The 16,742-nt window shown below is 44.3% G+C and overlaps 1 protein-coding gene across 1 annotated transcript in view; it reads left to right on the forward strand.

The window, feature by feature from the left end:
• Nucleotides 1-450: 450 nt before the first annotated feature.
• The window catches only part of KCNK9 (potassium two pore domain channel subfamily K member 9), an 84,150-nt gene continuing 67,858 nt past the window's right edge, over nucleotides 451-16,742 (forward strand). Inside the window, exon 1 of the mRNA XM_057369170.1 lies at nucleotides 451-1,036. Within this exon, the coding sequence (XP_057225153.1) occupies nucleotides 451-1,036 (586 nt within the window). The remainder of the gene's footprint in view (nucleotides 1,037-16,742) is intronic.

The raw sequence follows: 16,742 nt of genomic DNA on the forward strand, positions 1-16,742 counted from the left end.
GCAGCAGCAGCAGCAGCAGCAGAGGCAGCAGCTGTCCGGCTCCCCGCCGCCCTCCGCGCAGCGCGGCGGAAGGAATAGAGCGCCCAGCCCGTCCCGACCCGCCCGGCCGGCGTTCCCGCAGGCAGCCGGGGCCGGGGCGGGTCGGGTCCCCGACGGCCGGAGCCCGGGCGCCCTCCGCCCCTCGCCCCGCTCCTCCTCCGCGGATGGGCGCGCTGCCGCCGCCCGGCTTCCCCCGGCCCCGCCGCTCCGGCTGAAGAAACTTGGGACGGCGGCGGCCTCCGCCTCCCCGCCGCGCCCCGCCCGGGCTGCGGGCGACCCTTCCCCGCGCCGCCGCGCCAACTTCGCGGGGGGACCCGCCCGCCGCAGGACTCCGTGCCGGGGCCGCCGGCCCCTCGGCGGGGACCCCCTGCCCCTGGCCTCGGTTCTGGGGAGGAGCGGGGGGTGCCCTGGATGGCCCTGCGCACTGGGACGGCTTGGTTTGGGCAGGTCCTGCGCAGAGTTTCCCGGCTTCAGGGCACCTGGTCCCGGCGCTCCAGCAGCCTCCTGTGCCTCTCTTCTTCCCAGGAGCCCGAGCAGGCGGGCGGGGAGCGACCGCCGCCGCAGCACAAGCTGCCCCGGAGCGGCGGCAGCGGTGGCGGCGGGCGCCGCCGGCCCCCCCGGCAGCTGCTCCCCTGCTGTGGCTGCTGCGGCCTGTCGGAACCCCGGGCGGCCAGGGGGGGACATGGTCCCCTCACTCGCCCCTTGCTGGCGGCCATGAAGAGGCAGAACGTGCGGACCCTGTCCCTCATCATCTGCACGTTCACCTACCTGCTGGTCGGGGCTGCCGTCTTTGATGCCCTGGAGTCCGACAACGAGATGCGGGAGGAGGAGAAACTCAAAGCCGAGGAGATTCGGCTCAAAGGAAAGTACAACATCACCAGCGAGGACTACCGGCAGCTGGAGTTGGTGATCATGCAGTCCGAGCCGCACCGCGCCGGAGTCCAGTGGAAATTCGCCGGCTCCTTCTACTTTGCCATCACGGTGATCACAACCATCGGTAAGTGACTCCCCTCGGGGCGACCATGTGGGGCCAGAGCCAGGGCTACGGCAAAAGCTTCCCGGGCTGGAAAAATGGGAGAGGGGCAGGGAGGCTGTGGCATGCAAGGTGTCTGTGCCGGATGAGTTTTTCCTTCCCTCCTGTGTTATGTAATTAAATGCTCTACTTGGGCACTTGTTGGACTTGACGATGTCCCACACCTCTTCTCCTGGAGATGGATCCTCTCTCTCCTGGGTGGGACTGGAGAAGAGTGGGTCTGGTCTAGCTAGGGGCATTGGCACTGGCCAGGTGGCTACCATGATTCTGTGGCTTGGATGGCGAGGAAGAGAGGGGAAGAGGCAGGGTGACACTCCTGGGGCTCCCCTCAGGAAGAAGGCCCTGCTATCACACTCCTTCTTCCACCTTAAGAGACGGGGAAAATTTAGGCAAAAGGCAGCTGGAGGAGAATGAGAATGATGAGGGCATGGGAACTGGATCAGCTGGGAAAACCCTTAACGTAGCCAAGCGTGGATAGACCTGCTTTTACAAACTTTGGTGTGGTGTTGGCAAGGGCTGTGGTGGTGACTCCCACAGCTGTGKTCAAACCCTGGGCATTGCCAATATGTTCCTGGAGTTTCTGTTGCAGCTGGAGTGTTTGATGTGACAACAGGTCACAGTTTGCATCTCCCCTTTGTGGGCACATGGTCTGACAGGCAAAATGATTCCTGCTGTCACATCCGTGCTGCCCAGCTTCCCAGATGTGCCTTTTCCCAGGACRGTCAAGGGACAGTCAGTGGACACAGCCACGGGCTGTCATTTTRTACTTCCCTGCATCCCACAGCTAAAACTGAGCATTTATCACAAAGTTTGCTTCTCTGCCATAAAAATAAAAGCCACGATGGTTAGAGGCTGTGGAGTGCACGCAGAACTGTGCTACAGCTCTGGTTTTGGCTGGATGAACAAGTTTGCTTGTTCTGGTTTTGTGGTTTTAAGGTGGGTTTACTAAGGCAGTTGATAATGTTCTCCAAGAACTTCTGGATGCTCCCCCTTAACATCTGTRGAGATCTGAAAAGACTCCTCTGGGTCAGTGACTGTTTGATAGTGCTTTGTACTGAATAGGACAGGAAAGTAGCCTCTTAGTAATACAGAATACTTGGTCTTTTTGCCATTTAGGGATTGTTACAAGAAATTATCACACTGCCACCTGAAGATACTGAGTTTTCAGCAGAACATGCTGTCCACTGCCCATTGAAAAGTGTCTGCTTGYGTTTGTATTTGACTATATTGTACCCGGGGCAGTAAAAAATTTCCTTTGAAAGACCATCTGACAATATAATGCCTTTTTGCCCTTACAAAGATAMGATTTTTAAGGATTAATTTCCTCTTCCTCTTTGTTATTAGGTATATTAATATGAATGCATATTAACAAGTTATTGAGTATAAATGTAACTTTGGCTGATGATTTGTATTTCCCGCTGCTCATTACGATGTCAGMACTCTCTTTGCTCCTCTGACCACTGAGTCTCTCTTCCTCAACCTGTCCCTTGCCACTTATTTGTGCTAAATGAATACTGCTCTGTCGTGCTCCTCTGTGTTACGACAAGCCTTCCACACACACGCCTGTGTACTCATGGTGCCCTGTACTCCTGCCTAGGAGCTGCCTGCAATACTTGSCTGCGTTCTTAAGCTGAATTGGTGATAGGTAGAAAGGGCTGTTTGTACAGTAGTTCACTGCTTTGATGGTATTTTACCCAGAAACAAGTACAACTTGCTTGRGAAGTTGTAGCATTTTCTCCTGCAAAGGGCTGGGATTTGTTTAGAAAGCTCGGAGTGCCTCAGCACGCAGAGGAGAGAATGCATTTCTGTAGGCAGAGGCGCTTTGGGATGTCTGAATTGTTTAAATTTAAAAATGTGTATAGCAACGGGGAACCACTGGGAGGAAGAGTAATAATAAAGAATGATGCAGAAAGGCAGACATTCTGTAACAATTGTTCGTTTGGGAAGCGCTGCTCTGGGAGGATATCTGATCCGTCTTTCAAAAGTTTATTAATAGTTGCTCTCTGCATCTTGCCAAATGCACTTCTATTTTTTGTACCATCTCTTCCGTGCTAAAGTGGCTTCGTATGTTATCTGATCTATTGCTGGTCTGTAAAAGTAAGAATGGAAGATTTTTCTTTAATTTCTTATTTATACTAAACTAATTTGTCTCACAGAGGAAAAAAAGACTTTCTTTAAGTTCTCAGGCAAGTAAGTGTTCTTATCTATGTTTTTTATACAGGGAAGTGATAAAAAATGTTCATATTAATCTTTTCTGCTGATCCTTTTTTTTTCCAAATCTGTATGTGTACTCTCATATACATGTTTCTCCCTCTAAAATCTTCCGGACAGACTTCCAGAAGCACATGCAGTGAGGCATGTGTTGGTGTACGTGCTATGCTCAGTAGGTACTCCTGCAAAAGTGTCTCTTAAAAATAAAAGAGAATGAACAAAGACCTTGCCTAATCTGGAAGAGTACCTCTATCTCCACAAAACTTCCCTTCAGACAAAACAGTGATAGGAATTGGCGGACCACAAAGTCGAGCGATATGCATATGGCTACAGACTAATTTGTGTCTAACTTAATTGTACTCCRCGATATTGCCGTGCTAGCAACATGTCTGGAGTGATTACCCCTTCGCCGTGCTGATTTCAACTACTGTGGCTTTAATTTAATCAAAGGCGTTCGTGGTTGGCCATGGCCCATCAGTAGCCGGGAAGAGGCCGGTGCCTCTCTGCCAGTGCTGGGGGACAGGTCCAACAGTGTCCCCAGACCGTGGGACAGGTGCCCCATTGCCCCAGAGATGTGGGGCTGAAGGGACAGCTCTTGTAGCGGTGGTGCTGAAGGGACAGCTCCAGCAGTGTCCCCAGTCTATAGTGCTGAAGGGACAGCTCCAGCAGTGTCCCCAGTCTATAGTGCTGAAGGGACAACTCCAGCAGTGTCCCCAGTCCATCGTGCTGAAGGGACAGCTCCGGCAGTGTCCCCAGTCTATAGTGCTGAAGGGACAGCTCCGGCAGTGTCCCCTGTCCATCGTGCTGAAGGGACAGCTTCGGCAATGTCCCCTGTCCATGGTACTGAAGGGACAGCTCCAGCAGTGTCCATGGTGCTCGGCGTGTAAGTCCAGCAGTGTCCCCAGTATGTGGTACTAAAAGGACAGCTCCGGCAGTGTCCCTACACCATGGCACTGAGGGGACAGCTCCAGCTGTCCGTGCTGCTGAAGGGACAGCTCCAGCAGTGTCCCCAGTCTATAGTGCTGAAGGGACAGCTCCAGCAGTGTCCCCAGTCTATAGTGCTGAAGGGACAGCTCCAGCAGTGTCCCCTGTCCATGGCACTGAAGGGACAGCTCCGGTAGTGTCCTCTGTCCGTGGTACTGAAGGGACAGCTCCGGAAGTGTCCCCACACCACGGCACTGAAGGGACAGCTCCGGCAGTCTCCCCATTCCGTGGTGCTGAAGGGACAGCTCCGGCAATGTCCCTTGTCCATGGCACTGAAGGGACAGCTCTGGTAATGTCCCCACACCATGGCACTGAAGGGACAGCTCCGGCAGTGTCCCCTGTCCATGGCACTGAAGGGACAGCTCCAGCAGTGTCCCCACACCATGACACTGAAGGGTCAGCTCCAGCAGAGCTCTCGGGCTGTGGTGCTGAAGGTTTGGCTCCCGTCTGTCGCTGCAGCTCCATGCTCTCCTCCCCGGGCAAGCTCTGCAGCTTGTTGCTTCCTGTGGAAACGTGTCATGAAAGACCTGTTTGGAAGGGAYCATGAACACCTGAAGCTCTACTGTATGAGGAAAAGTGTCAAGATTTGGTCAAGTCTCTCATTTCCTCTGATCTATGGCATTTTATTCTTATTGGCGGGTGGTTAGGGGTTGTTGCTCACTTGTCAAGGTGAGTACCAAACTAAAAATGTGAGGGCTAATCAAGTATATGGAAACAGGGTCTTTTTTTCATCTGGGTCACAACATACTTTTCTCCTCTCCAGGTGCAATGTTCTTTCTTTCCTTCCTTCCTTTCTTCTTTTATTTATTTATTTTTCTTTTTAACCTACACAACAGTGGAAAGGTTGACAACAGCAGGTGCTATGACATTCAACGAGTCTGCTCTTAAAATTCTCTCCCCCTCCCCTCTTCCCCCCTCCCCCCACCTTCTACAAAGTTTTGGCTATGTTTGAATTCTGTGAAAGTTTTTAGGTGATCAAAAAGAACTAATAAGCTTTTCTCGGTTCTCACCAGGTGCTGAATTTATTTCGGGATTGTTCTTGATTCAGAGTCAGCTAGTATGAATTCCCATCCATTTCCAGTTACACAGTCAAAATGATGAAAAAGACTGGTTTGATGAAGTTCTTCATCCASCTATTTGTCTTTCATGAGATACACTGTAGAATATGCCACAGAGTTCATCTAAAGGCTTGATACTATGAATGTAAACGCCAGCTTCCAGAAATAAGGGGTTATTTCTAGGATTCCTGCTAAGTTTTAATGCCCTTTTCTACAGGTCTATAAGAGTCATTAAACTRCTTCTGTGTAAGCAGGTGTCAGCACTGTCAAAATGTGTTATTGGTATGGATATCGCTCTATCATTTAGGCCTYAAAGGGTGATAGTCATACTTGATTTAGCACCACCGAGCTCTAGTAAACACTGAATATTTCTGGAGGCTTGTGCAGAATATAAAGAACTGAAAGCTGTTTGTATCACCCTAAAATGAACTGAAACAACAAACAGATTGAAGATTGTTATTTATTTATTTTTTTTTCTGAGAAGTGACTGCAAGGGGAGCAAAATTAAGGCAGCTTGTGCTGTGAATTACTGGTGTMTTTTTCTAGATTTTAGACCTTTGTTTTCAATGTTGAATCTACTATAAGCAGTGACTGAATTATTAAGACAAAAGATTTTTTTTAAAAAATGTCGTGCAATACCTGTAATGGTGAATGGAACATCCACCTATTGGCAACTGTTTGGCTACTGAGTAGCCAAACACTCAGGAACTGTCTGCATYCAGATGAGGACATTGCATACTTCTGGCAGATGGTGTCCTGACAGGGAGTTTGAACCTGCATTAATGAACTAAACAAACACATGCTTTAATCCATTTTGGGATAGCGATTGAGTCTCCATGTTCTTTCTCTGTGTCATTTTACCCTTCTGTAAAATGGGTATAAAAGCACCAACTTGGTAGTTTATTGATGTTTCTAATATCCAATATTGAAGTGTTTTCACATGTGAATTATTTTGTCTGGGTTGCTCCTCGTTTAAGAGCAGCCTCTGATGTTTCGAGTCTTCTCAAAACTCTCAAAACTTCTCAAAACTTCTCTCTGGTTTTTGATGGATGGTAACATTTAGAGCCAGTTCATTGAAAAGGTTTGAGCAGGGAATCATGGCAGATGGACAACTTGGAATGGAAAGAAAGAAAATAAAGGAAGAAAACAAGACATGCAAAGGAAGAAGCTGAGAAAAAAGACACAAATATTTTGGTCAGTTAACTGCTCTTCTTGACTTGCCAGGACCATGAAGGTCATATCTCGTACAAAAACCCAAACAAGCAAAGAGTAAATTAAGTCAATGAATTATTAATAAACTAAGGTGAAAATAGAGAGCAGGATTTTCTGGTGAGATGAATGCTTGCAGATACACYGAAGTAACAAATCTCTTCATTCATGCCATCTGAAACTTTAGTGGAGAATACGGGAYGATCAGGACCTGAATATCTGCTGGTGGTATCTCCCAAGCGAGGAAGAGATGAGCTACAGTGAGCCATGTGAAGATGGATTGTGTGTAGGATTTTACTCCTCTGCATGACTAAAACAGTCTGCAAGATTGTTTCACACTATATTCTTTGTCTGATGAAAATAGAAGAAAAAAAAAGAATCCAGAACAGTGTTCTGCTAACACAGAGAAGACTTTGAGGCTACTTTGCTCACATGTTTGTGGAAACAGTCCTTGAGTTCTTGAAAACTGGTTTTGCAATGATGCCTCAGATTCCTGCCAGAAGCACTTTAGTGAAAGCTTTTTAAAAATCACTGATAAGCAAGTAAAAATTACAGCTCAGAATGATGCTGACCTGCAACTTCCCACTGTATTGGCAGTGCAAATTTAATAGTGAGAGTTGGGAAACAGTTTCAGGGAATTATCGAGAAATCTCTGGCCACTGAGCTAGGTGGAGGTGTCGACAGATTTCCTTGCTCTAACCACACTTGAGAAATTAATGTCTGGTAGTGTTTTAGGATTTGGGGCTCCTTGACTTCCTCCCAACTATTCATAACTTCTTTCTTTACCTGAAGCAAGTATGATTTAGATWAAATGAAGAAAACTCTTCCATGCTGTCAGGGTGATTGTGTGCAGGTAGAGACTGCCRAAGGAGTCTGCTTTAAAAAGAGATTAGACAAAAATCTCCCAGAAATGTTAAGTTGTGGCTGCTTTTGCCTTTGGGGAGTAAGATGGACTGGATGACCTCTTGAAGTCTTTATCAGCCATATGCTCCATGATTTTCTGAATCATCCTTTTTTTCCCTGCTTCTTGAGCCCTAATAGTTCYTGGGTTAACTTGTTTTTCTTGAGGAAAAAATCCGAAGATCTTTGAAATTCTATTTTCTCCACTTTATGATCTTTGCTTATTATTTTTTCTAGCCATAAACCCATTTATGTACCTTTGCAAGTGTCAGAATAGAAATATCTGTTTTTACCCACGGTCAAGGTTACAAGCTAGAGGTGTTGGTGAGTGTTTTGGGACAGAAGTTAGCTGAAGGAGAAGATGATCCTGCTGATTACAAGGATGGCAAGCTGGAGTTCACAGGGCAGAACTGGAAGGAAAAGAAGCTATTTTTGACAAAGAATAAGGAAAGAAACTTAGCAGTTAGGAATGGGCTTATGCCTGCTTCAAATCAAAATAATAAARATCCTTTTGCTTTCTCTTGGGACARCTTCTCAACTMTGAGGCTTGACCAAAGGAAAATTGATTAATGGAGAKCTTCCCTGTTGGACAACCATGAGTTTTGGGACAGATGCTGCTGGTCCGGCACAGAGGACAGCCAAGAATGCTGTTGTGTTTCTTTGAATGCCATCTGAGTTGAGGTCCTTGGTTCCTTCAGTGCTGGAACATATTCCCCCATAAATGCTGAAATCCATTCTCATGGCTATGAGCTGGAGTTGCACAGCACTTTATATTCAGAATGCTGTACTGACATTAGGTGATTCATCTTCACAACACCTCTGTGTAAAAATTATCCTCAATTTAGAGACAAGAAGAGAAAATGACTTTCTGAAGATTCATGTTGGGAGCTGTTTCTAATTGCTAAACTGCTCACTTCTGTCTCTTTCGGACAACATGACATGAGTTTACAGCCAGATTAAACAGTGGAGATGAACCAAAGGTAGAGATCCATGGGGAGTTTAAGGTGATACTGGCAGACTCCTGCAGCTTAGGTCTTCTKACACTCAGTAATAGCAGAACCTGGAGCTTTATTTGATGAAAGTTCATATATGATTCTGCCTAATTATCTCTGTTAYTAGTATGTCTCTTCTGTCAAAGGCCCTTTAGCCTATCAGGTATCTACTTGCTGTGGATTTTACTGAAGGTCCTTGGCTGAATATAGCTAAAGGCCACATGAAATATCCCCTTCCCTTCTAACAGATGCTAGCAAGGACACTCACYGGTGATGCAGAACTAATGAGTCCTTGCTGCCTGTGAGTCGAGCTGAGAGGTTACTGTGGACTTGCAACAGATGTTTGCTGTGTGTAGCAGGCCTATTCCCCCCTTTTKGGATATTTTTTAATGAAGCTATGGACTACATCAGAAATTTCACACATGGACATTGCTGTGATGCAAATTAATAATAATTTGTTACTTTCTCAGGATTATGGTCCATGGAATCTACTGACTTTAGGTAGATTATCACATTATCTGTCATCCCCCAGGTATCTGTGACTTGATTAGCCACAGCTAACGTTGATATTGCTGTTGTTGTAGGTACAGCACTTCCTTTGATTCAAGTGAGAGTGTCTATGGATAAAGGAAAGTTTGGCAAAAAAAAAACAAAAAAAACCAAAACAAACAAAAAAAAAACCAAAAAAACAAAAAACAAAAAACCAAAACCCGAAAAAATCCAGACATAGAAATAAAGACCTGATCCAAAGTTTGTTATAAGTAACAGAGAGAACATTTTGAGTTACAGTAGTTTCAGATCAGGCCATTATTTGACAAGAATTCTACAATGCAAGGCCATTATTTGACAAGAATTCTCCAATGCCAGGAGCTATATTCTGTAGAAACCAACTAACAGAAAACACCTTTAAAAGCAGTTTTCAGATTTATTTATTTGTGATAATGAAGCAAATAGAGTTTTGAAGTTAAAGTGTATGCTGACTTTGACATTTATACTGATTTGTACCTTTTTAATTGAAAGTGAAAAGCTAAACTACATACCTACTGCATACCTTGTTTTTATTCTATTTTTTGTGGAATGTGATTATTTTCTTGTTTGTCTGTTTTCCTTACTTTCATGACTGCCAGACAGTTAACAACCTCTTCTGATCYATCATCTTCTGATCCACTGAGATAATTTTTTTCCTTAAGTGTAACGCACACTTAATTTTTTTTTCTGTTTCAGGGGAAAAATCTCTGGAGTTTCTTGGCAGTTCTTTTTCTTTGTAAAGAGTTAAAGGACTTTTTTAAAAATACCTGGCCAATTGCCACAAGAGGCTTATGCAGTCATCGGTTGGTTAAAGGGTTCAGTATCCTCTTTAACTGCTTTCATTATGGAGGTGATTAGGGYGTGCCAGTGAAGGGAATCTCTCTATTAGGGACTCCTATTTGTTACTTATTAGGATGATTAGGAGGGAGCAGACTGCATTGTCCTTTCAATTCCCTGCACCAGCAGGAGAAAGGACCTTCAGAGAAAAGCAAGCAAGTAGTGGGGTTAAAAGGTATCTGATGGGAATCTGATTGTCTCCTTGCTCTCCCATCAGAGAAGAAGACCTTCTCAGGCAGAAAAAATTTCAGAGAGCTTGAGGGCACAGATTGATGAATGAGACCTGCTGCAGCTCTCTCTAATTGTGTAGTGCAGGAGATTAGCTCTAAGGAAGTTCTCATAGGCTCCCAATTTAGGGATATTTGTGACATATTGAAGGGAAGATAGAAATAGGAGATCTWCTCCCAAGATAGTTGGCAATGTCAGCAATTTCCAGTGGGTGCCACCATTAACTCGTTACAGAGGTGTTTTAGGTGCAGATAGAATATTTCATTTCTTCCACCCTCTTTTCTTTTGATATCCTCTGGAGAGGATGTCCTCCTCCTATGTTTAGACCAACGCAGGCTGTGGGAGCTAGCTGTGTCAGAATTACATGGTTTAACAAACTTGTGACTCCTCGAGTTTTGATTTGTCACTTTGCTGCCTTTCACACCCATATGGAACTTCTCATGGCCAGACACAGTAGGAAAGGGTGTCAAATATTCTTATTTCAAAGGTCTGCACCTCCATTACTTCAACAAATGAACAGTTGCTGTTAGTTGTTAATAGTKTGAGTGGATATGGTGAAACAAGCCTGACTTAACTCAGTGAAAACAATGTTTGCAGCAGGAATAATTATAAAAAAATCTGCAGTTTGGTGCTTAATTTAACTTTGTTCTGGATACATATAAAATATTGTTTGGCAATAAAATGAACTCCAGCAGCAGGAAGGACGTGGAGCCCTGACCATAAGGCTCTGCATGCAGGCTGTGTCATGTAAGATATTGCATCAGGAATATTTTAAAACAGTTCATGAAATAAAGATGATTGAACTCTCCATTACAATCTTGCATCAGAAAAGCACCTCATACTTGCAGAGGTGACTTGAAGTCTCAAAGTTTACCCACATTTTTTCCAGCCTTTGGGGACTTTTTGGGCTTCCAGAGGTAGACWATGAATTTTAGAAGAGTTCCTTACAGGGTAAAGCATATTTTCTGCTGAGGACTAGGAACAGTAGAAGGATGCTCTCTCAGCATTATTCAGGATCATCACATATACTGGGCTGTCAAACTGGATTGCCCCAAACTGCCAAAGAGGAAAAAAAAATCCTGTATTTTGGGATTTGGAAGTCTGAGACCAGCCTTTGGGGAGTGAATGTCTCTTCCAATGTTTAAACTTATCTACCCACCATCACTTTGACGTGCCCTCTATAAAAGTTCCTAATCTACTGTTTGTTTGCTTCTGGACACCAAATACATTTTTTTTTTCTTTTTTTTTTTTTTTTTTTTTTTTTTTTTTTTGTCTTGTTTTGTTTTGGTTCAGGTTTCTTGTTTATTTGTTTGTTATTTTTTTCAGTATTTCTCAGGTGTGTTAGAAATGAGATAAGGCTGGTTCTAGATCGATAGTTAAACAGCAACACTGGTGTGTGCCTTTGGAAGCACCTGGAAATCCCAGTGATTTAACCTGAACTGTTCATTTGACCTTTCAACTGACATATTGAGAATTAAGTGATCTTCTCAACCTCTCTACTTTAGAGTTTCTCCCCTCTTTGCTGTTCCATGTGGGAATGAAGATCCCAAGAAGAGGAAGGAGCTCGTGTCTGTTCAGTCTGTATTGATGCCCTATCAGCTTTTTCGTTCATTTCTGGTATTTTTCTCTGACAAAGGAATAAATGATCATCCAGTATTTTGGCAACAAAGGCTTAAGCTCTWAAAACACATCCTGCCTAGTAGTAAAAGGCCTGTTATTTAAAGGGCATTTTTCAAAACAATTAGCACTTTAGTAACAATGTGTTTGCCTTAACGAGTGCACCCTGGCAGTCAGAGTTAACAGCAGAAGCTGATACCTAGAGCTGTAGGCTAACACAGGCAAATTAGCAGTGCTACAAGTCAGTTACTGAACATACTGCACATCCAAGAGGTTTATTTTAATGAGTGAAAAGCACTAGGTATGATTCATAGTGGCTTAATTTTTGTTWTCTCCCCAAATATCCACCCCCTTTTATATTTTCATTCAGAAGCCCTCATACCACTCCTATACTTGCAATAGTTTATTCTGTATGGGCAGCATTCAGGTCTGTTTGACTTTTTGGACTGGCACCAGAGACAATTTTTCATAAAGTCTCAGATTTGCTTCGTTGCTGCTGCTGTCTGATGTTTGAAGTCAGTGTCCTTATGATGTGGGTAGGTCAGCTGCTGGCATTTTGRTATGATATAGATTTCTTTTAAAAGATTTCAGGAGGTTTTTCTTTACCCAAGATGGATCTCAGTRAAGGCTGCTGGTACTGAAGAGGCAGAGGTGTGGGATACAAACTTAGCTGAGTGTCCAGCAACAGGAAATTCCTTCCACAATGAAAGCTRCTGTGGTCCTGAGCACGTGTGGTCCTGATTTGGATGACTGGCTGGAACCTGACTGAAGGTTGGGTGATGATGAGATAAAAACTATTTCCATGGTCTCTTTTAGACAAGAATCCAGCCTGTGGCGCATTTCAAATCTGATCAAACCCACAGATCTGTTCCTGAAGACCTTGAGTGTGGCCCAGTGAATAAGGAAAGGTGTAAAACAACAGSGAGGAAGCATTAGAGTGGCCACAGAGAAAAAAATCCTTTCTAGCAATGATAGTTGTGAAACACTGAAATACGTTGCCTGGGGGAGGCGTGGGCTCTTTGCTGGGTCTTGCAGAACAGGAGGGACAAGCATCTGCCAGGAATGACCTATGCATTCTGTCCTGCCTGGAGGYAAGGTATGGACTGTCCTCCTCGTCCTGGGTTTTTAATGGTTCCCTAAACACACAGGCTGTTTGAAGTTGGTCTSGGATCTTGCTTGGGATCTATGTAAGTGTGCCTTGTCCTTTTTTTTTTTTTTTTCTGAAGGTTCGTGCTTCCCTGAGGGATTATCAGTGCATCCCATAATTCTGTCTCCAGCTGAATAWGTGGATAAGAATCAAACCTCTTCTCTAAGCAGCAACTGTTCGGTGTTAGCAGTGTCACCAGCTTTTTATGGCTGCTGTTTGAACAGCTCTACCAGTGGCTGTTGCAGGGAAAAACAAACATGCTGCCTATCTTTAAAAAGGGACAGGAGAGAACATGGGCAGTTAATGCTCAGTCAGCCTAAATTTGATCTTCAGAAAGATATTTGACCAAGCTGTTAATCAGCGTGAAAGTACCTAGGGGATAACAAGGGACAAGCTGGAACAAACCCAAATTTTTCTTTGCTCAYGCTGGACTCTCTGGGTTGTTTTTATTGCAGCAGATAGCTGATAGTGGGGAAAGCAGTAGGTTGTGACACTTATTGCATATGTGGCATGATAATAATCTTGAGTTCTCATAATTGCAATCGAAAAAACTAGACTGGATTGAACTGCAAAGTGGGCTCAAAGTGTGGATGGACAYGCCCTCCAGACCAGAGTTTGGGCAGTGACTGGACTTAACCACAGGGGAAATGTGAAAAACACATGGCACTGTGCAAGTGTGAATAGGGCAGAAAATACAAACCCACAGATCTGCTAAATCTGCTAAATCTGCCGTCAGATAATTTCACAACAGGGTTAAAAAAGTGGAAATATTTATCACTGGTTTTCTTGTCAAATTGAATGGACACAACACAGACAGTCATACAGGGGTCTGTCCTGTGGCTCRTACTGTACAAGTTTGCCATTAATGACTTGTCTGATAGAACAGAGAGTACACACATTAATTGTGAGAGGGGTGGCTAGCACTGCGAGGGCAGGAGCAGAATACAGAGTGATTCTGTTAAATTGGAGAAATGGTCTGGAATCAATATGATAAAATTCAATAAAGTCAAGTGCACAGAATTACACTGAAGAAGAAAATATCGAAGACACATATAGAAGAATGATATGAACTGACTCGATGCAAGTACTACAACATCATGCTGATAAAGTGGTAAAGCYTCAGCTTGGAAAACGGGTGCAATTTTGGGCACACAGTGTTTTGAGAAAAATCAAAATGCTGAAAGAAAACTTTATCTGTATTGGGTGTGAAGTGGACAGAGATAGTTTAGCCTATATCAAATATATGATGGGGGGAATAATAACAGCTTCAAACATGTGAAAGGTTGTTGTGAAGTGGACATTGATGAGTTTTTCCTGCATACATACCCATGATTTGCTCTTCAGCACGGCAGATGTAGGTTGATCATCAGCGTGAAAACAGCTACAACATGATTGGTAAGGAACCTCCAGAGTGGCAGTAGTGGGATATTTGTCTGAAATGGTTAAACTGTTGCCCAAAACACACAGGTTTGGGATAATTCAGCCTCCCTCAGGTCTGACTGGTTTGGTTACTTGTTGAGGTCCTTCCAAGTCGTGTGTTCCTGGGAATGGGTGGCTGAGAGCTGCTCTAAAGGAGCTGCCTGGTGAGTTGAGTAACCCCTAAGTGAAGGACTGAGGATCTGTGCATCCTGCAATGGGTCAAGTGGTTCACTGAGGTTTCTCCCAGCCCTCAGCTTCTGGAATTGGCCTCTCAGTGGATGTTTCTAAATTCTCTGCTGAAAGTATAGCAGCATTTACTATCTGACAGTGGACTTTGTGATGGTCAAGGCTGAAGTTTCCTTTAGGAGAGCTRTTCTGCTAGGACAGGCATCAATATGCATCTTGCAACCCATGCTCACTTGGCATTTTGGGCTGCACATTCTGTCATGCTGAAACAAAGAGGTTCCTCCCCTTTTCCTGAATCCCATGCATACAAACCAGCAATTTCCATAGCACAGACAATCATCCAATCTGTTACCTTGGCAGACACCAATGCCTTTCTCATTTGGAGGAAGGAAATCTATCCCATAATACACCTGTGCAATACATGGCAATGGTGATTTTGTTGCTAACCCCTGCAGCAATCAGTTTATGCCCTCAAGCATGAGATTTGATTATCCTTGTCATTATCTAAGCTACAAATGTTATTAGCAGCCATAAAATTGTCCATTAAAGTGAGAGGAATTACTTGCCTGCACCAGGGGGAGTGCAGATAATTTACCACACAGATTTAAGCCCAAATGCACTTTTTTTTCCCCCCCAGAAGAACCCTCTAAGCCCTTGTACAGCCTCCATTTCTTGATTTCAAAACCTGCTTCCTCCCTCATGGCCTTCAAGTCTGGGTATTTTATCATAAYGGTGACATCAATATCTGCCGTTGAAATAACCTCAGAGATCATGACCACGTATTTCTTCTATGTTCCACACCTTGAACAAATACTTCCCTAATTCTGGAACTGCAAACGCCCAAACTTTGGTTAGGCTCCATATTTTCTAGACTTCAGCATTGGTCTGAGCTTCATTTACACAAAAGCAATTCTGGATGCCTTGGGCTGACTTGGCACCTGTGGTCTGACTGTGCATCGCTGGTTGAGTGTAGGATCAGTTGATTTGCTCCTAGCATGGCCATTTTCATAGGTTTTCTGGATCCTGCATTACTAGGTTTTCATGAGAGGAAGAAGTGATGTATCACAGGGGCCAAGAAAAGATGCAGTGTCTGAGTGGGTGAGATCCAGGGTAGTGTCTGAAAAATGTCTTTGTCTTCCCTGGGACTGGCTGATTCATCCCCTTCCCACCACCCTGCTAATTCCTGTTCATATATCAGTTCACCGTAAAGCTCTTTTCTATTCCCATGTGGTATTGTGTTCCCACCCCCTTCCAACAACAKGGAGTGGGAGAGAACACCTACAGCTTTCCCAACAGACAAAAATGGTGGATCCTGACAGACTGGAACAGATTCTGATTACAGTTGTTCTCTGTAAATCCTGTGGAACTCTGTTGTTTTGGTGTATTTGTTGACTTTAAACTGAGATAAATGTGTGCRGAGTGAGGTCTGGAGAGCCTGTATTTTGAAGGAAGCATCTCCTCCTACTCGCCCAACAAATTTGCACACACGGTGCAGCATTGATATTAGCTCCTGTAGCAAATGCAAAATATGTCAGTAGCCCCAGAGGAATARGAAATGTTCTCAAACAGGGCTTAAAAAAGTAAACAAACATCATATAACCAACAAAATCAATACAGTGCCATATTAGCCATTACGGATATATCTCTGTCTTTGTCTGCATCCTACTGTGCACCTTTCAGTGCTGTGGAAAATACAGAACCCAGGGGAACTGATTGCAGAGCTTAGAGATGGTGTATTGAATGCAAGGCCTGGGATAGAAGGCCTGGGAGAGATTTATGTTAAATAACAGAAGAGGTTTTCTCCTTGAACCTCCCCAAAGAGCGTTAACAGTCAAAGGAATGTAAATATATATACAAAACAAACATATCTTAATGGGTGTTACAACGTTAATAGAAACAACTCCTCAAAACCTTTATTTTCTAAGTCATCTCCCCTAACTTAAGAGAAGACTTTTTGAGACCTAACATTAGGTTCAGGATGTCCAAGAGGGAACAGCCTTTCAGCTTTCTTCATTCTAAAACCTTTGTCTTCCTTAGCTGATCTTCTGCTTGAAAGGAATCTGAGATGAAGAAATGTCCTTATTCTTTCCAGCCTTTGCCTCATGGCCTTCCTTTGCTCTTCATGTCTTCCAACATGATCAGKAATACTCAAGCTATTCTTGTGGGCTTCTCCATGGAATTCCTTCAAACCAAGCTGTTGTTGGCTGCTGTAACCATTCCCTCTTCTCCTGTTCCTTTGAGATCTTGAAATCCCTTTTTATCCAGGAAGCAAGAGTTGRGGCTGCAGACTAAGCAGGGGTTCATGCTCTTTCTGACCAGAAGAGCACATCTCAGTGGAAGTTGTGTGAGGTTTG

Source organism: Malurus melanocephalus, unplaced genomic scaffold (genome assembly GCF_030028575.1).
Source record: "Malurus melanocephalus ecotype Western Australia unplaced genomic scaffold, MMel_1.1 scaffold_104, whole genome shotgun sequence".
In the NCBI taxonomy this organism is placed as follows: Eukaryota; Metazoa; Chordata; class Aves; order Passeriformes; family Maluridae; genus Malurus; species Malurus melanocephalus.